At 33.1% G+C, this 22144-nt stretch overlaps 1 protein-coding gene and 1 pseudogene across 1 annotated transcript; both read right to left on the bottom strand.

Annotated features, from left to right (window-relative positions):
- Window positions 1-1979, bottom strand: LOC109009165 (delta(8)-fatty-acid desaturase 2-like). Its single transcript, XM_018989549.2, has one exon. The coding sequence runs from the start codon at window positions 1590-1592 to the stop codon at window positions 249-251; it is 1344 nt and encodes a 447-aa protein (XP_018845094.1). The 5' UTR covers window positions 1593-1979; the 3' UTR covers window positions 1-248.
- Window positions 1980-9426: 7447 nt separating this feature from the next.
- Window positions 9427-9517, bottom strand: LOC118349099 (annotated as a pseudogene).
- Between the last annotated feature and the right edge of the window lie 12627 nt (window positions 9518-22144).

Here is a 22144-nt window from a genome sequence, read left to right as displayed (position 1 = left end):
GATAATATGAAGACATATCAAGCATATATAAATATATAACACCCTGTGTTAATGGAGGTCAAAACATCATCAAATGTTATACTTCAGAAAAAGAGAAACGAATCTGGATCCCAAAAAAACGAAGCATAGTATGTGAGACATGATATCACTTTTGGAATAAACAATCGTCCTAACAACCCCAAGCTGGCAAGCCATGAGAGTTTTATGGAAATATCAAAAAAGAAATGGAAAATTAATGGTTAGTAGACTCAGCCATGAGTGTTGACAGCCTCCCAAACCAAGTTCTTGGGGACAGGGCCGGTGAAGTCGCGAGCTTGGAAGGCGGCGGTCCTGAGTGTCCTAATGGTGGAAATGTTGGCCGCCCAGAAGGGCAAGCTCCTGTAAGGCAAGTTGTGTTTTTTGCATAACTCCTGCACAATAGGAGAGATATTCCTCAGCTGGCCCCGAGGTAATCGTGGGAACAAATGGTGCTCGAGCTGGAACTGCAATCCGCCAAAGAACCAATCCATCCAAGACGAGCAAGCAATATCCAGAGTCCCTCCCGTCTGCTTCTCAAACCAATCATTCCCACTAGGTAGTCCGACATAGACGTCAGCAGAGAAATGGTTCAGACAGAACTGAATGTGTTGGATTGCTGTTACAACAAAACTGGCCACCACGAACATCACTCTCTCTGGCCAATTGGGTAGGCATGACACCAGGAGAGGAAACCAGGTCCAAAATACAAGAATCCCAAAAATGTTTAGTGCTCTCTGAGGGATCTTTCTCCTAGAAAACAATAACAAGAATGTCTGGATGAACAAGTTGACCCTTCCAACACACATAACAGGATAAAATGTGTAGTGCTGGTAGCTGACTAGGAATCTAGCCAGAGGGTCAAAATCCAGCTTTCTTCCATAAAAGGAGGATGTCATGGAATGAAAGAATTTTGTGGAGACGGCAAAGACGGGAATGTGTTGGAGATCGGGATCGTGATCGAGGCTATTGCAGGCAATGTGGTGGGCATTATGCGTCCATTTCCACCAAGCAATGCTGATACCAGTTAAGCAGTTCCCAGCAAGGATCTGCGCAACTTTGTTGTATCCGGGGCTTGACATTACTTGGTAATGCCCAGAATCATGACCTATATATGCACTCTGTACCCAGAGGAAACCCAACAACATACCACAAAATAAATGAACCAAAACGCTCTCGGACCTCAGAACACCATAAACAACAAGGGAAAGCATGAAAGCAACGGATAAAAGGGAGTACAGAGTCCCGTGCCCTTTCTTCTCAAACAAACCCTGTTTCGCAAACTCGGAGGCAAGCTTTCTGTAATCCCTGGACACCTCGGAGACCTTGAAATCCTTGAGGTAATACCCAGTGAAGAACTGGTCTAGGTATTTCCATGCCGTTCCAGGATGATACGCCGTGAAAGCGTCGGTGACATCCTGGCCAGCCAGATTGAGGAGAGGAGCGTCGCCACCAGGGTGATCCTTAACCCAATCAGAGACATTGTAAACCTTACCCTGAATAGAGATCCACAAGTCCCCTAGCCTCTTGTGCTCCATGAGCTCGTCGGCGGTGATGTACTTCTTCTTGTCCTCCATTTTTGGTAGAATATTCGAATCGAAAACAAGAAATATATATATGTATGTATAAAGAAACCCAAGTGAAAAACTATATAGAACAGAGAGATTTAATAACAGAGACAAACAAATTAAATCAAGAAAACCCCTTTCAAGAAGCGAAAAGAATGAGTCTTTCTTTGCGATCTATGGGGTTGGTTTTGCTTTTGAAGATCAAAACCAACAGCCCATTGTCAGGGATAACCCTTGATTTAGGTTTTGGTTTTTGAGTCTCTTCCCTCTCTCTCTCTCTCTATCTGTCCGTGTTTTTTCTACCCGTGTGGAGGAGTACAGATGTTAAGAATGGCTTCTAGTTCTGTGGCTAAATATAGAGAGTACAGCGAAGAGCAGAGGAGAGGTTCAGAGCGAGGCACGCGGTTAAGCGTCCCGCATGCAGTGGTTTTATCAAAACCCACGACCAAGTTGGGAATGTAGACAAAAAAAGAACAATTCGGTGCAGCGTCGGGTTGTGAAAGTCCACGGAAATAACCTCTGGCTTTCTTAAAAGATGGCTTTCTTCGTTGTTCTCCTCCGTGGGACCCGCGATGGAAAGCATTTTGACGACTAAAACGAGGGGGAGAAGATGGTATTACTGTAAAACCGGCTCCAGGTGAATGAAATGCATCTCTTTTCGGGAAATGCGCACAGCTCACATGTTAGCACCGGTATAGAAATGCCAGCCAAACAAGGTACTAAAGCTTTCCCAATTCATTTTTTATTTTTTTTTGTTTGAAAATGTACCAAAAGTCATTACTTTTTTTTTTTTAATGTACGAAGGGGCATCCTCAATAATTCATAATTTTTCTCTTTTTGAAGAGGAAAGTATTTGGATGGATAATTTTTTAGGTGAAAATTTACTTACAATTATAATTTTGAATTTTAAATCTTGGTTGTATCAAAAATTATTTTTCCTTGAATTTTTAAGTGTTGAACTTAGGGTACGTTTGGAAGTAAAATTCCTTTCAACTCATCTCAACTCATCATTACAATTTTTTCAAATTTCAACACAAAATATAATAAACAATTCAACTTTTTCAAATCTTAAAATAATAATAATAATAAATAAATAATATTCTAACAATATTTTATTATCTCAACTCAACTCAACTCAATTCATTTCAACATCCAAACGCAACCTTAGGATTCTCAAATATAAAAATCACAATTTGAAATTCTCCTTATAAATTTGTCTTAAGTTTGTCTAGGAGATTCTTTCGAGGAAAAAGTTTATACAGTCATATGGTATAAAAATTTCTCGAACTCTCTTTAAAAAAAATAGATAAATTTAAAATTCATATTATAAAACCTAATTTTTTATAATAAAACTTATTTTTTTAATAAAATACGTAAAAATTACATACTCTAACATTATATAATATTATATCCAATATTACTTTTTTTAAATTGATAATATGTTACCTTAAGAAATGAATCTAAAGAAAGAGATTAACAAATGAATGAATACTCTCAATCTATTTCATCTCATCTCATCATTACAATTTTTACAAATTTTCATATAAAATATAATAAAAAATTTAACTTTTTCAAATCTGAAAATAATAATAATATTAAAAAATAATATTCTAACAATATTTAATTCAAATTTCAACATTCATCTCATCTCACTATACAAACCTAACCTTAATTTTAAAAAAAAAATTAACTCAAAAGTATGCTAACAACAAGTGGCTTTCTTAAATGAACATCCTTTTCAATCCATCTAACTAAAAAAAATCTCTCTTTTATTTTCTTTTATAATTTCTTGTCACTTTCTGATTTAAAATTCACTTATCTTTTACCACTTGTGCGGTTATATATGCTTATACTTTTGACAAAAATATCAAGTATGACGTAGGCTAATGTTTTAGTCTCTTTCAACTTTGGAATTTCTAAATATAGTGATAATGAGTTCTTTTTTTACTAAAGATAGTGATAATGAGTTATAGGTAGAGAATTACAATATCTTTCATGCTTTTTTTTTTTTTCAAAATGGATATAATTATTAATTGCCCCCTTATCCTATAATATCGCAAATCTTAAACTCGTGCCTTGAAATAAATTAGAAGATAAATCTTTTAGTCATAAAGATATTATATAAAAGTAAATTTATAAACTAATGTAGCTTGATATATTATGTCAGATTGTAAAGTTACTTTTATTATAAAATAGATATAACTGATCATGTAAAATCACATCAATTTGTGAGTTTACTTTTATATAATCTCTTTGTATTAATTGCAATTCTCAAATGAGAAACACAACAAAAGTAAATGTTGCCAATTTAATTAGAATTTTTTAATAGTGAACCTTACTTTTTTAAAAAAATTAAATTGTTTATTATATTTTATATAAAAATTTAATAAAGTTGTAATTATGAGATGGGTTGAGAGTATTCATTCATTTGTCCACTATTAAACACCGCGTAATCATTTTGAAAAAGAATATGGTCCACTTTTAAAAAATTAATTTTTTTCATGTGCGTCTCATATTTTATTCACTTTTTTTAAAGCGATTACGCGACAGTTGCATAATTTATAGTTGTAAATATTTTTACGATTACGCGACGATTACACAATTCACGATTGCAAATATTTTTTCTCTTTTTTTAATGCAAAACTAATTGAGAGCATCAAAGCTAATAAAGTATTTTCCTATTTAATCTAGCAATTAAAAAAGATATTTCCCATCTTCCTATGAAAAACTAATTTCAAAGTTTTTCAATTGTTTATGTTTCATTTTGTTGCAGGAAGATACAACTATTTTAAGACTTTTATACAGTTCTTTCCATAAAATATTATTTTTTGAATTTAATAATCAAAACAATAATATTTTATTGTAAAACAGTTTTGTGTATATTATTTTTATTGTCAATTTAGTTAGAACTTTTTTTTTTTTAATGCAATTTTAGAATTAAGCATTTTCGAATATGGTAATCGGTAATCGGCACATGATATCACTCTCAAATCTCATGCCCGTTAAATACTACTTGCCAAAAAAAAAAAAACCTAGCACCGATATTTTTAATTTCTTTGAATGAATAAAATAGCAAGTCTAATATTAGTAAGTGAATAATAAGGATATTGGCATCATATTACTTGCCAATAATTAATATTGTTAATAGATTATCTGTTTTTTTTTTTCTTGACAATAAAAGGGCTAGTGGGGGCGACTAGAGATGACTTTTCTATTAGGACATGACCATAATAACACCCAACCCGCTAGGGAGTCAAATAGGAGGGGTCTAGACGGCGAGAATTGTAGGTGCTCCCTACAAGTCGAATTTACACCATAGCCTGACCCCAGTCCCATGAGGGCATCAATGATCCATGAGCCAACGAGTAACCAATAATCTTGAACGCTTCCTATTACTAGATTCGACTTCAGGACCTTGTGCTCACTGCCAAACTCATAGATTACTAAGTCACCACCCTCAGTGGTAGCTAACCGGGTCTTTACTAGTGGAAAGCATTTTTCCAACATTTTGTTTCCAAATATTTGGATGGAAAATAAAATAAAAATAAATAAAAAAAAAATAAAAAAAAAAAGAAAGAAAAAGACAACAAAATTACATTTCTAAAAAAATGATGTTCTTAGAAATAGACAAATAAATGAAAAGAAAAATTATGATGAATAAAATGAGCACAAATATTGTTAATGTCGAAAAAATAGCACAACAGGCCAGAATGAGAGAAATGATGAGGTTGTACGGTGTCAGTTCGTACATCAATAGCGGTAAATAAGAAGTAAATACAGGAAAAATAAAGAGATTGAGCACACATTTACATAGTTCAACATAATGCCTACATCCACGAGCATTTGGAGAGAGGAAATCCATTATAATATGTTTTTTTTACAATCTCTCATAGTCACTCATTTCTCATTATACAATAGAAATCGGCAATCTATTTGCTATAGGAGATATTCACACTAGAGCTCTCATTGTGAGGTTTAAGAAGCTGAAGAAGTAGTCCAGTCGAAGCCACCCTCCTCGTCTAGTGTAGAATACAAGATAACTAGCAGATTTGAAAAACTCTATTTTTCCACACTTATGAATGTATACATTGTTGTGTTTATATAAGTTGCTGGTATAACAAAAGTCCTAATCTATTGATTCTGTTCTAGCTATCGTTGAGTATTTAAAATTCAAACTACAATCACTAACTTAAAAATTTATAATTCAAATACAAGATCACCATATCCTACTCCTACGTTGTAGGAACTATTTCAGCAGTTGTTGAGTCTGTTGAGAGTTGTTCGCCAATACGCCCCCTCAATCTCAGGGGAATATCTCGGACAATAAGATTGGAAGATAACAATCTGAATCGAGTAGCTGCTAGTGGTTTGGTGATAAGATCTGCTAGTTGATCTCGGCTAGAGATGAATTGAACTAGGATCTTTTTATTTGCGACAAGATCACGTACGAAGTGGAAATCTATTTCAATGTGCTTTGTTCGTGCGTGAAATACAAGGTTTGCAGTCAAATAAGTCGCTCCGATATTGTCGCACCATAACACTGGAGGATTAACCATCTGAAGTCCAAGTTCTAACGTGAGAGATTGTAACACTGAAGTTCCACAGCAGTGTTTGCCAGAGCTTTATACTCTGCTTCAGTGCTGCTTCTTGCCACTGTGTTCTGTTGTTTGCAGCTCCAAGAGACTGGATTCTATCCAAGGAGAATGCAGTAAGCACTGACCGATCGTCTATCATCACGGTCACCTGCCAAGTCGGCATCCAAGAAGGCCTGAAACTGTAGTGAATTTTGAGTTGAAATGAATAGACCATGCAAAACCATGTGTTTTAAGAATCTGAGAATTCTTTTTACTATCTGCCAATGCGACACTTTTAGTTTATGCATGAATTTGCTTACCCGATGAATGGAGTAAGCAATATCAGGCCTTGTGAAAGATAAATATTGCAACTCTCCAACTATACTCCGATATAGAAATGGATCCTCAAAGTCACCTTCATCATTTACGGATAGATGCGAGGTAGTGGCAATAGGAGTAACACACGGTTTTCAACGATCCATTTTAGACCGCTTCAATAGATCGACTACATATTTGTGCTGTGTCAAATAAATTCCATCCACAAAATGTAGAGCTTCAACTCCCATAAAATAAGATAAATTTCCCAGATCTTTGACTGCAAACTCTGTGTAAATTAGTAATTAATTGGTTGACAAGTTGTGTATCCGATACAGTAATAATTATATCATCTACGTAGATGAGGAAGAATATAATATGAGATTGAGAACGATAGATGAATAAAGAAGAATCAGCCTTACTGTCAACAAAGCCAAGCTGCAGGAGAGCATCTGCCAAGCCAGAAAACCACTGTCTGGGGGCTTGGCGCAGATCATACAAAGAACGTTTAAGTTTACACAAATGATTTGGATATTGTGGGTGTTGGAATCCTAGAGGTTGAACCATAAAAACCTCTTCATGTAGTGACCAGTGTAGAAAAGCGTTTTGTATATCGATCTGACGAAGGCACCACCCTCTAGAGACCGCAATCGATAGTACAAGACAGACAGTTTCTGGTTTGATTACGGGGCTGTAAGTTTCATGATAGTCAACACCGTGTTGTTGATGGTATCCCTTGGCCACCAGTCGCACTTTGTAGCACTCGACACTACCATCGGCACGTCGCTTGATTTTAAAGATCCATCTGTAGCCGACGACATTAGCATGAGGATCAGGAGGAACTAATTCCCATATATGGTTTTTGAGTAACGCATCAAACTCCAAATTCATGGTAGCACACCAATGAAAGTGCTTTCCTGCTTTAGTATAGCAGGAAGGTTCATGGTTTTCTTGTGTTACTGCAGTGAGTAATGCTCTGGGAAGAGGATGGAAGATACTGCCATCGGATATTTGTTTAGGTTTCCTGATGTTATTATTGGACCGTGTAGTCATGGCATGTGTATTCTGGCATCTGGGTTGTATTGAACTAGAGGTCTCATTGGTCACTTACTGACTGTCACTTGGAGGAACATGAAGCTGACTGGACGTAGGAGCCTCAACTTGGGGATGAACCGATACCGATGGTGGTGCACAAATTGGTAGAGGTGGTGATGCAGTTTGCAAGGTACCTACAGACGATAAAATAGGAGAAGAAAAAAAGGAAGCAGCAGTGATGGAAGTTGATAAGGAAACTGTATTAGAAGTGTCGTTGGATTCAATAGTAGGTGGCTTTTCACACGGAAAGGATTTTTCATCAAAGATAACGTGACGGGAGACATAGATTTTACTTGTTGCGAGATTCAAACATTTATAGCCATGATGATTTAGACTGTATCCTATGAAAATGCATGTTTTGGATCGGAAGCCGATTTTGTGTTTATTGAAGGGACATAAGTAAGGCCAGCATGCACACTCAAATACTTTTAGAAAGTGATAATCTGGTTTACGTTGGAAGACAATTTGAAATGGCGACTTATTTTGTAAGATAGGCGTAGGAAACCGATTTATCAAATAAGCGGCTGTAAGAAAAGCATCTTCCCAGAATTGTTGAGGTAGACGTGAATGTGATAGCATAGATAAACCAATTTCTACAATTTGTTTATGTCTCCGTTCAGTTGCACCCATCTGTTGATGGGTGTGTGGGCAAGCAATTCTATGTTGAATACCAGTATTTTTAAAATGAGTCGTTAATGCACGAAACTCACCACCCCAATCGGATTGGAACATTTTTATTTTTCACTCAAAGAGTCATTCAACGTAAGACTAAAATTGAAAAAAAAAAAGAGAAGCAACATCAGACTTTAAGTTGAGTGGGAAAAGTCACAAAAATTTAGTGCAATCATCTAAAAATGAGACATAATAACGACAATCAGAGTTGGAAAGAACAAATGCTGGACCCCATACGTCACTATAAACTAAATCAATAGGGAACTTGGAGTTGTGATGATGGGATCTAAATGGGAGAGCACGACTTTTAGCATTTTGGCCATCGGAGCACACTGGATGTCTTTATTTGCAACAGGAAAGGTGAAGGCTGACACAGCTTGGTGAACGATAGGAGGAGAAGCATGACCGAGACGTTGATGCCACAACTGGTAGGAAGCACGAATTGCAGAGAAATAATGAGGGTGAAGAGAGGCCGCTGAGCAACAGAACGAATATAATCCATCTTTAAAAACCCTTCGATGAAGGAGTCTCCCCAAGTCATCCTTAACAACAAAAAAAATCATGGTGAAACTCAAAGTAAACATTATTGTTTTGACAAAATTGTTGGACGGAAACTAAGTTTTTTTGGATTTTAGGAACGAGTAAAACTTGATGTATGATGAATGGTTTGGCAGAAACAGAAAGAGAGGTAGAACTAATTTTAGAAATTCGCAAACCTGCACCATTGCCTACATGTATTTGATCAGCACCATCATAATCTTCATTCCGCAAATTGAGGTTGGCTATATCGTTGGTGAGGTGATGAGTTGCACTAGTGTCAGGGTGCCAATCAGGTGCAGATGATGAAGAACTCGAAGCCACCAATGCTAATGTATTGCGCTAATCAATATTTGCAGCGTAGGTGATGTCAAACTGATGAAAGCATTTTTTTGCTGTGTGGCCTGGTTTGCCACAGACTTGACAAATAATAGCATTGCGAGTGGACTGACTGCGTCCAGAAAAATGAAGTTGTTGAGAGTTATCACAAAAACCTCGCCCCCTGTAATTACCACAACCATGGAAAGAATTTGGGTGATTCTGTCAAGTAGCTACATTGACATATGCCTATGGTAATGGCTGATTAGTATGAGACAAGTGTGACTCTGTTGTCAGAAGGAGAGAGTAAACTTCTTCTAGAGTAACAAGATCCTTGCGAGCAGAAATAGTAGTGATAAAGGGATCATAGTCATGATCGAGACCAACAAGGAGGTATGTGATTATCTCATCACATGCAAGTGGTTGACCATCAATGACAAGTTCATCAGTGTAACGTATCTGCATAAAATAATCAGTAGCAGAGAGGGCACCCTTGTGAGCAGTAGCAAGATCAGTACGTACTGAATAATACGAGCTCATGATTGAGAGGAGAAGGATGCTTCCAGGGCGTGCCATACACTAGCAGAAGTCGTGTGAGAAACAACTTGTACTAAGATGGTCTCAGTAATAGTAGAGAAAAGAATAGTAAGAACAATAGCGTCTTGACATAGCCAGTGTTCATAGAGAGCGTTAGGGATGGTAGAGATGACGTTGGTTTCAGAATTGACAACTTGGAGTTGAGTAGAAGGGATGGTGGTGGTGCCGTCAGTGTAGCCTAAGAGTCCTTGGCCACGAAAAAAAGGTAAAAGTTGAACTTTCCAGACAGGATAATTTTCACGGGAAAGCTTGGTGACGTTGATGGTCGATGGGGTAATAAGAGATGGAACAGTAGTAGGAGAGGTGTCTAACATAGTTGAGGAAGGATAGGACATGGAAGGACGTGGGTAGTTGAGGAAGGAAAGGACATGGAAGGACGTGGGTCAAATGGCTCAATTTGATACCATGTAGAATACAAGATAACTAGCAGATTTGAAAAACTCTATTTTTCTACACTTATGAACGTATACATTGCTGTGTTTATATAAGTTGCTGGTATAACAAAAGTCCTAATATATTGTTTCTGTTCTAGCTATCGTTGAGTATTTAAAATTCAAACTACAATCACTAACTTAAAAATTTATAATTCAAATACAGGATCACCATATCCTACTCCTACTTTGTAGGAACTACTTCAGCAGTTGTTGAGTCTGTTGAGAGTTGTTTGCCAATATCTAGTTTGATCCTTTTTTTATCCTTGACCTTGTGAGTTGTGAAGGATGATAGTTTTATTTCACTTCTCGTTGGCATGCCTAACTTACTTTTCTTCTTTTATCATTTTTCTCTTATTTTTCGTCTCGTCCTTCTTTTCCACACTTTCTCTTCCCTTATCTCTTCGTTATCTCTCATTCTTTTGTCTTCTAGCGGTGACTCTTTAATGGGCTGGACTGATTATTGAGCTCGAGATATTTTATCCCATTTAAATATCATTATTCAATTTATATATGGTCATTGGTCATGTTACGAGTCAATTACCGAAGATTCAATGTCGATCTTATAGTCAAATTACTGCATATTATCAAATTTTCAACCACTTTTGAAAAAGTTAGAAAAAGAAAATCTCAGTTCTCTTCCTTTTTGGAAAATTAAACGGGTGTAGAACTCACATTTTCTTTTTTCACCACTTCCCTCCCACCAAACGCACAAAAAATAATATATTTAAATACAAAATGATTAATACAGTTTTTAAATGAGCAATTTTGCATAATTTTTTTTTAAAAAAATTAACAATTTTGATACTCATAAAAAAAACTCACTTTTTAATGATTGGTCCAACTTTTTTTTTTCATACCATAATTTACACATCTTAACATTGTCTCGAGTATTATTTTATTCGGATTATCATTATTTTTAACTATTTTTTCTCCTTTTACATTTAATTTCCATTTCTCTTGACTCTCTTCCCAAGTTAGGATTAAAATCAAGGGAGTCAACTAGGCTTAAAGGTTTTTTTGAGGGGTCATTATTAATAAAAAGAACATTTGAGGATATTAAAAACATGTATTTAAAATTTTTTGAAAAAATTAAATAAATATAGATAAAAGTTACTATTGAGAGCATTTATTTTATGCACATGATGTGGCATCATGTAGACTATATATTTCCTCAAATAAATGTTAAGAACAATTAACTAGAAGTAACCACATAGTGAGTGTAAAATGTACACTGCTATAATGACTTATCTCTAATATTACTCAAAAAAATTACCAAAAACATCTCCAATTTTTTCCATAAATTTTAGGCATGGCCCTCTTTAGTCCCCTTAGAGACATCTCTCCATACAGCCATAAATAATTCATAGAGTCGGATGAAAGGGCATTATTGTGGGTGCGTTTCTGCAAGAATAAATGTCAGACAAGGTCTTGAGTATTTTTAGGCTGCTTTTGTTACCAAAATCAGTTAATTTTGAGTTAAGTCTAATTATTTATTATTGTTATTATTTTAAGATTTAAAAAAATTAAATTATTTATTATATTTTATGTTAAAATTTAAAAAAATTATAATGATAAGTTGAGATAAATTGAGATGATTTTAAGTTCCAAACGAAGCCTAAACAAACAAAACTTGATTACGCACTACTCGCTTGAATTCGACACATTTACATCCCTATTTTTTTGTGTGATTTATGAGTCAAGATTCTCACAACATGCCTCTCAAACATAATCCTTTTTTCTTCTCAAGTGCTTTTCATAATCTCATAAAGTTACATTCTAAATTATCAAGTCTTAGCAATATACGTCCTTGTCTAGGATTTCATTATTAAAATCAACGTTTTATAATTCAAAGTACTTTTAAAAAAATTTCTCAAAGTTTTATGAGTATAGAAATTGGCTCGTCTAAAAAAATTATAGAGAAATTTTACTCCCACCGAATTCTTCTACCAAATTCCTCCACCGAGTGATGTGGCTACCACCATGTAAAAAAAAAAAAAAAAAAACACAATTGGTGGAAAATAATGGCATCATCAAATCTCAGTCACCATCGTGGGAGAGTGAGGAAGGCGGGAAGGGAGCTGGAAATGGAGCTATGCCGCACTGCTTCAAGAATGGAGCCTTGATTTTCAGACAGGATGATTGGTTTTATAAAGAAATGAGGGAGGAGGAGGGATGAGAGTGCCTTGGCTTGGCTTCAAGAATGGTGCCTTGGTTTTCATAATGGTGCCTTGCATGTTGAAAAATGGAGGGAAGGGGAGGAAGATAAAAGATATTTATAATCGTGAATTGTGTAACTGCTGCTTAATTATTTTTTAAAAAAATGAATAAAATATCGGATCTATATGAAAAAAATAATTAATTTTTTAATAATAATTTTTTTTAAAATAATTATGTAATATTTATATACTTTATAATTATATATAGAATTATTCAAAAAAAATGAGAAAGAAGTTTGAGAGCCTTGGATTAGGTTTTAAACGGGTGCGAGAGATAGGAACGGTGCCTCATTTCTTCTTCTTTTTTTTTTTTTTTTAAATTAATGGCTGCCATGTGGCTTTTGCCACATCATTGTAGGCATTCAGTGGAAAAATTCGGTGGCATTTTGAAAATTTTGGAGAGCACATAACGGTTATAATCTTGAGTATTGCAACGGCCATCGAATTTTCCCAATAGAAATTACTCTCTCTGATTTTTTCCTATATGGCCCAAAAATTTATTTAATTTCTATTTATCACATATTTACTATGATGTGGTCCCTTTAAAAGTAATTTCATTGTCTCCAACAATTCTTTCAATTTGATAAGTAAATTAAAAAAAAAAAAATCTTAAAACTAAAATTAAATTTGTGAAATAATAAACTTTTTAATATGGACTCAAAAATTGTTGATTATATGATATTAAGTTTCTTAATATGGAACTCAATGAAACAAACACTAGAATAATCATTTAAGATTGATAGTTTGTATGAAAAAATATTTGAGAACTTGTATTCTTAGATTTCATTAAGCAAGAAAATTTTTATTTTAAGTCTCAATTGTAGCATTATATATTTAATATGGCATTAAAATATCTAAATTTTATATGAAACTTGTATAAACTACCTTAAATAGTAAATACTATAATGAAATATGATTTTAATGAAAAACCACCTGTTAGTTTTTATTAAAAAAAGATTTTTAGTACTTTTTGGTATTTTAAATGGTTTGTCGTTTAAATAATTGAATTATAAAATTATTTAAAAATATTATATCAATAAGTATGATTAAAAACAAGCGGATACATAATGAAGAATAATAATGCTATTAATATTAAAAAAAAATTTTTCATTAGTTACTATTCATTATCTTATATCTTATATTTTATAAAAAAAATACTCTTATACCTTTTAAAAAATATTTTCATATCTTATAAAAATAAATTATATATAAAATATAAAAATAAATAATAATTAATCCATAAAATTTCTGTAAAGAAACCCACTTTACATGTGCATTTCATGCTAAGTCACTTTTGTTGAACCCTTTTTCTTTCTTCCAGGTGGGAAGGACAAGTCCTGTTTGGCTTAAGAGAAACAAGAGAATCATTAAAGTTTGTAAACCTGAAGAAATTAAGAATGGCCATGTTGCCGATGCAGCACAAAGTCCCATCCCATTCCATCCCTGTTTGAAAAATCCAGGCGAGACAGGAAATCCGTACACCCAAGTGAGCTGGAATTTTTTTATTTTTAATTTTAATTTTAATTAATGGGATATTCCTTTGGAAAAGATTATATCTCGCCATGTGTATTGCTTTGAACAGGCGTAGATATTTTCAGAGACCGCGTCAAATCGCACTTCGCAGGACGCGTATTAGTGGCATGACGATCTCTTGGATATTTTCTCAGAGTGCTGGGCCCCATCCACCATTCTTATCTTTTAGGTCCATTTTGATGTCTTGTTCCTACTTACTTCCCCCATGACTTTACTAACAGAGAATCAGATATTTATGTATTAAATATTATTTTTAATTATATTTATTGATGTGATATATTTTCAATAATACTATGTATTAAATATTAGATGGTTACCTTTACAATGTATTGTATGCTAAGTAAAGAGATATAGGTAGCGTATTCGTCGACGAAACCTTCTTCGAAGTTGGAGAAAAATCTTAGACTTTTCTCGCACCCTATACTCATATACAAGTCACGATAGATACAGTACGTAGGATGACTTTTCTTTAAACAAAAAAATGATAGACATACTATTTTTTTAAAAATTTTTTATATAATTATATTTTAAATGATAGACATTTTTATAAAATAATTTATAAAAATAATATCAATTTATATTAATTCTTTCGTTCCAAAATTTAATTGTATAAAAAATTGTAAAAAAAGGATACATATATCATCACTCTTCTTTAAATCTTTAACTTTTTCATCTAATTATTATAATTTTTTCAAACTGTTAAATAAAATATAAAAAATAATATTATTTTATAATTTTTTTATTTAATTTTTTTTATTTCACATAACCTAATAAAATATTTTAACTCATACTATTAATAGATATATTGAAATATTTTAAGTATCTAAACGAGTTCTTAATCTATACTTATATAATGAATTGTTACACACGTATATATATAAAAAGAAATTTGTAGATTAACAAAATTTAATGTGATGTATTAAGTCTACCTTATAATTAAAAGTTTTACAACATGACATACTCTTTAATTTATTATAAGATCATCTCCAAACAAATGTAACACTTTTAAACGTTTACAATTTACATGCATCTATACGTGTATATACATGATAGGAGGCAATGACAAACTGCACGAGTTTTATGGAACAGATATTTTGAGGAGAAGTTTCGGGAAGTTTCGGAAACACGCCGGCTGCTGGTCCATATTGCAGGCTAAGCATATATATTAAGGTTCGGTCAAGGAGAACTGAACGGCTTGGTCAACATCAGAAGAAGCTCCGATCTAGATCTACTGATCTAGTCCTCTCTTTGACAAGTATGCTATGCACCCGGCCATGCATGTCAATTGCCACCTACTTCAACATGAGCCTGCATGCATTGGATCCATATGATCTTGACGTACGTACGTACATGGTTACTGCGCGCAAAACTAAAGGTCGTTTCTAATTAGTTAAATTGGTTTTAAATCAACTCATTTTAATAATTAATAAGGACGTGATCAATCCATATTCCATAGCTGTTCATGTGTTGAACCTAAAGGTGTTGAAGATAATGTCAATACAAATCTATCTCATTTTCGGACCGACACTAGGTTTGGAGGATCTCTTCAAAGATACTAAATACTAATAAAATAATTTAAGTTAATATATTTTATGAGATTTAAAAAAAAAAATTTAATAAAAATATTATAAAATTAAAATAATATTACTAAAATATAATTTTTTAATATAATTTTTGTTTTAAAATTTAAAAGAGTTAAATTATTTTTTATGTTTTATTTAGAAGTTTAGAAAAGTTATAATGATTAAGTAATGATTAATTGAAAAAATTAAAAATTTGAAATTGAAAAGTGTTTATGTTTATGGTGTTTGAGTATTGAAATGAGATGAGATGAAATTAGATAAGTTTGAAGTACTTTACTTTCCAAACCAAGCCTAGAGATTTTAAATTTTTAAGGACCTATATAATGTTATAATGGCAATATTAAGGCCTCGTTTGATACAAAAACGGTTTCATCTCATCTCATCTCATTACTACAATTTTTTTAAATTTATATATAAAATATAATAAATAATTCAACATTTTCAAATCTCAAAATAATATTAATATTAAAAAACTAATATTTTAACAATATTTCTTCAACTCATCTAAAACCATCTCATCCCATCTTACTATCCAAACCAGCTTAATACTTAAGTTTAATAACAAAAACTTAATAATTGTTTTTCTCAATATAAGAAAAGGTGCAGAAATGAGAAGCACAAAACAAATTGTTAAATGTCAATTAGGATGAAGCAGTAAACAAAAGAAGGTAGCCATTGGAGTCATTTCTTGTGTTCAAGAGCAGCAGAAGATTGCACTGGTCATCAATCTATGTTTTATATATATTTTGTTACTTTTCAACTCAATCCCTGAATTCTTACTTTGTCTTGTCTATCTCTTTATTGTCTGTCTAGTACCTTGGTAAGACCCATTTGCAGGAGAGCGTTAAGGGCAGTTAGATTGTCGAATCGGGATAAGGATGTTAGCTTTAGACACTGAAGTATGAAGGACTGTGTTGACTGGAAACAAAATGAGTAGAATGTTTAGATCGAATTCAACTATTAGTTCCAGGTCGTCGGTACCACCTGACATTGTTAATGAAGAAGATTGTACTTTTGAAGAAACTTCTCCAAGTGATTTCAACCAATGAAATATCCCAAAAATTGATTCAAACTCTATTTGTCGAACCTCTTGGGTTCAATCTACTTTTAAAACTTATTTTAATGTTAGAACGGTTGAACAAACCTATGCTATTTCAAAATCCTAAGAAAAATGCTACATGTTTACTAAAGTCTTGATTCAAGATTTTTTGAAAAAATGCTACAAATACTTGCATATTGGTTCTGTTCAAATTGCTGTCAAACCTTTAACAAGGAAAGACATCAACGCATCTATTATACTTTATTTACGAGATGCTAGATTCAACAAGTTTGAAACTAGTATTTTTGGAATGATTCAATCCTCTTTGTTTGGAGGACCAGTTCATTTCGATTGTTTTCCAGATTTAGCTCTTACTTTGGATGATAATAACATTGTCAAAGTTTTAACTTTGAATATTTTAACATCTGGCTATGACATGCTAGAAGAAAGCAAACCACTTGCTCTTGTTTATCAGATTTACTATCGTCTTTTAAAAATGAATTTAAATCCAAAAGTTATTTCAAAACCAACTGCAAGAAAGACTCTCTTGATCTAGAGTTCTATCCCAGATGCGAACATTCAAGTTCCAAAGATAATTTATTGGAAAGATATTTCTATTCCCAATGAATGAACTTTAGAACATGAAGTTCCTCCTATTAAAAGTGTTTCAGATGAATGTGTTTTGGACTACATCCAACAATATTTGGATGAAACTGTTAAAATTAGTTTTGATCAAGCACCCAGCTTAAGAATAAATTTTTTTGCCTGATCTAGATCTTCCTTTGTTGGTTCTGTTTCTGACAATCTAGTAAGAAGATATCAAAATCTCAAACAATTTCTGGAAGATTCAATTAAAACAGCCCAACCGATTAATCCTTATTTAAAATTGAAAGGAATTTCAACATTCTCTCAGGTTACTTCTGCTTATTATTCTACCAAGAATGTCGAAACATCTAAGGATAAGTTCGTAAAGGAATAAACTAATAAAGAAGAAGATACTTCATCTTTATCTCCCACAGCTTCAGATATGGCTGCTCCTGTTGCACCTATTCATCACAGCCTTACTGTGATAAATAGGTCTTTTGAGTTTGATTTAGTTGCTCTTGTTAATGAATATAGTTAAAAAGAAAACCATGATGAGTGAAAGGCCTATCATGCTACTTTTTTTGTTTCAGAAAAATTACGTGTTAAAAGAAAATAGAAAGAAAAGATGAATGACCTGCAAAGGCACATACTTTTCTTAGATGTTGTTGAAAACTATTATGCTGTCATTCTGAAACAAATTGTTTCGCAAGACTCTTCTGAACAAATAGTTTGCTTCCATTCTGGAGTCTGGAACCCTACACAGAGTAATTATAGTACTATTAAAAAAGAAATTTTATCTATAGTACTATGTATCTCTAAATTTCAAAGTAATTTACTTAATAAGAAGTTCTTGTTAAGAATTGATTGTGCAAAAGTGCTAAGTATGTATTAGAAAAAATATTGAAAACATTGCATCAAAACATATTTTTGCACGATGGCAGGTTATTTTAAGTATTTTTTATTTTGATATTGAATATATCAAATGATCCAATAATTCTATTCATGATTTTCTTATCCATGAATTATTGCAGACACTAAACCATAAGCAAGAAAAAAGGAAAAGAAAAACAAACAATTGCTCCACCCCCCATCCCTGACAGAAAACTCATCAAGAATGAACTTGTTTCACCTGTTGAAATTGCCAATAGGTTCACTACCCTTGGCAAAGTCCTTCAACCTACTTCTTTTGCTTCAATTGTTTCTACCCCATATGATCCAAACGCCAAAACCATTGCTTCAGCACCTATTACTCAGTATTTACTTCACAAGTCCAAAATTGAGTATATACGGAAGATGCATTTAACCAATCTATTTTACATGGAACCAAATCGGTCTGTGTATACAAACCCTTTTAAAATTGCTTCATCCTACTTTCCCCCTGGTTTTCACTAGATTCCTGAAGATTTCACAAAAAATCTTCAATTTTATTCCAGCCTCTTAGTCCAAACTGATTCAATTGTCATAAAACTCATTTATGACAAAACTGATAAAACAAAATTGATCTACCACAGTACTTATATTCTTCGTGTCATAACAGAAGAAGATTGGGGAACCAACCCCTTTACTTCTAAAAGACTTGCTAATACATATATTTCTTATAACTATTATGACTACATCAATGCTTGGAACAGATTCATGTTTTTCCAAGTTCCTAATATAAGTCATTCCTGATTTCTCTATTTTGATAAAAAGTTTAAAGGAAAACTACCCTTCTGGTTTCTCACATGGTGGAGCCAGTTTGGTCCTATTTTTGAAAACTTTTCTGATCCATTACTCAGAGCATTCAAATGTTTTTCCAATGTTGTTTGTTCTAAACTGGAACAGACATATAGCCAAGTTTCCTTACTGTCTCCATTTCTACAAATGGTATAAGAATCATTGGATCATGAAATGGAATTATAAGAGAAATGGTGATATCTTAGTCCGTTATGTTTTCACAAAATGGTGGGATATGTTTCCCTATAACCAAAACATTATTGATTATGTGATCAGAGATTTTTCATAAACTGCACTAGATCTGCAGAATAAATAAGAATTCCCTACTATCACACATGGTTCTCTTGTTTTAACTGGATATCCTCAAATCCAGACACCTGTTTCACTAACTGCTTCACAAAGAGAGAAAGCAACTAGCGCTTCTTCACCAAGAAATCCTCAAAATCCAAAAAGAAGACCAATGTTCTTGAAGGATTAAGAAAAAATGATTTAATTCAACTCTTTAAAAGATCATTAGAAAATGACAATTCTGATGAAGATAAAAAATCAGAGGCATCATCAGAAGCCTCAGTGGCTGATCCCTACTCAAATATTTTTAGACATGATTCCGAAGGAACCCTAAGATTATCTGACGAGAAATGATACATTGCTCCATTACCGACACTACCAGACGAAGGAAGACTGCTGTCTCTTAGACTGACTAGTACTTTCTGTCAAAGATGCACATTGCTTTATGTCAAAACAGATGCTCCTGCAAGACACGCTAAGAAAGTAATATAAAGACATCATGATTTTACTTTCACGTGAATGAACATTCTCAATTACTATTCACTCACGGGCTCTATTTTACTGTTTCAATTATTGTAAAAGGCGACCCCTTCATCTATAAAAGGGGCACCTCTGATTCAAAGAAGGCAGGCTTAATTCCTCTACTTCTTTCAGAATTTACCTTCCTTCTCTTCTTCCACATACCCTTCTCCACATGTTCTTCTATAAGTTTAAACTTGTAATTTCAAGCTTGTAATTTTATTAAGCTTATATTTCAATACAAATTGTTATTTATTTATTTTTTGTATTTCGCATACATGCATATGGTCGGTTCTATCGCCTGCTCTTAATTGTGCATACTTTTATCTATTATTTCTTTCATTTCCTGCTTTATCCATATTCTGTTATTTCCAGTTACATTCCATTGTCTTTGTGGTATCATATAAATATATATATATATATATATATATATATATATATATTGTTTCTCCTTCTTTCTTTCTTCAACACTATCCTACTATTCAAGTAATTAGAGAAAATAGTTGAAATAAATATTAAAAAATATTTAAACGATAAATAAATAAATAAATTAATGTTTAGTATATTGAAAAAAACAATATGATAAAAAAACAAGTTCTAGTTAAATTATTTTAGATAGGAGCTTTTACATTTTCCACTGGGAATGCTATAATTTCCTCTCTGATTGCTCCCTGCTTTTCTGGTACTAGACCTGATGTAGAGAGAGAGGCCTTGGGGGCTTGGGCTACAAAATTTTGTTGAGAATTGGGGCTGCAAAGAGTACTCATGAAGGGGATGCACTTCAGATAGTCTCAGCCCAGAAAAGGTTAAAGAAAATTGGGGGTGAAGTTGGGCTAGCTTTAGTTGAAGAAACAATGAGGTTTTTAAGGAATGGATGGTATCCCACATCGAAAGGAGAAAGGCTGAGCAAATGGAGCGGCCCACAAACTGGGAAAAGGAAGGCGTGAAGTTAAAAACAAGACATCATTGATACCTATGAAGTTTTTTCTTTGAGTTTTGTTACATACAATTATTTTTATATTTTTTTATGTAATTGGTTAAAATAATTATTTTATATTAAAAAAAATGACGTAGCCAATTACATCAGTGAAATGTGTAAGAAATACGTAAAAGTGACCGCATATAAAATTTTTGTTTTCCATTTTCTATGGTTAAAATTAATTTTAGGAGCATCACAATGCATTTACCTACCATGTATATTAGAGATAAAACCGTGCATGCACACCTTGGATGCATCTGTGAGGCTTCATTTAAATTCAACCTTGAAGGATTTTTCTTTTTTCATCAGCCATTTGCAAGACTTGGCTGATGTTGCAATCCTTTCCGGGAAAAAGGTTGATGTCCCAAAGAATGAACGAACCGAACCGAAGCCCAATTGACGATTTCCTAGCTACCTGCTTCAATCCAAGACAAGGACAGTTTAAGGCATGAAGTTCAATTAACTTAGTTGACAGTTTAATACGATTTCCATTCATGCTGCATTATCATTTTTCTGCTACTTTCATAATTTCTTATTGCTGTTAAGTTTGGTGCAGCCGTTTACAAGGGCATTGGGCTCAACCATCACCTCCATCTAGGGGTGGTAAAATGTGATATGACATGTGAACCCAATACGAACACGATACGAAATTAGCGTTTGAGTTTGATGTTAACGGATTCGGGTCAAAATGGGATGACCCATTAAGACACGATTTACAAATAGGTCAATAACGGGTCAACCTGTTTAACATGAAATCAACCCGTTTAGAATTTATTTCAAAATTAAAATTTTATTATTGTTAAGTTGTAATATTGATATTTTTCAGTATACTTATGTTTTTATTGTTGGGATTATAATTTTAGACCTATGCTCATATTTGTTATTGTGTGGTATGAAATATTGATTTTATTATATGTTAAAATTTTAAAAATATTGATATATATAATTTTTTAGATATTTTGGTTATTAATAAATATAAATTTTAACTTTTATGTAAACTTATATTAATCAGGTTAAATGAATTATGCGTTTTACTTAAACCCATTTACGTGAAACAAAAGAGTTTAAATAAGTCGTGTCGTGTTGATATTTCTAATTAATTATTAAATGGGTCAAAACAGATGACACAACACAACACGACCCGATCTATTATCTAAATGGGTTGGGTTAGGGTTTGGAAGTTTAACACGTTTAACTTAATGAGTTGGGTTCGAGTTAACCTATTTAGTCGAATATTCATGATTTGACATGACACGAGTACGATTTGCCACCCCTAATGTAATATGGGCATCCTACCTGATGAGGCCAAAATGACAAGTTGACTCAAGAGTTTGTAGCAGACTTTGCTCAAAAGATGTTGGTATGTTGCACAGTATGATAGCATCTGTAAATGTAAACTAATTTTCTTAGTATGGTGGTGGTAGGCATCTAATTTACTAGGTGCAAGCCTGAAATCTAAGGTGTGCTCTCCTACCCTTCACTTTTGAAGTTTAGAACTTTTACTCAATATATCTATTTGCTTGTGTACATATATAAGAAAACAAATAAATAACAAGACTGA

The sequence above is a fragment of the Juglans regia genome, chromosome 7, assembly GCF_001411555.2.
Source record: "Juglans regia cultivar Chandler chromosome 7, Walnut 2.0, whole genome shotgun sequence".
NCBI classification, from domain to species: Eukaryota; Viridiplantae; Streptophyta; class Magnoliopsida; order Fagales; family Juglandaceae; genus Juglans; species Juglans regia.
Note: the sequence above shows the minus strand (reverse complement) of the source record. Positions and strands in the feature narration are given on the sequence as shown.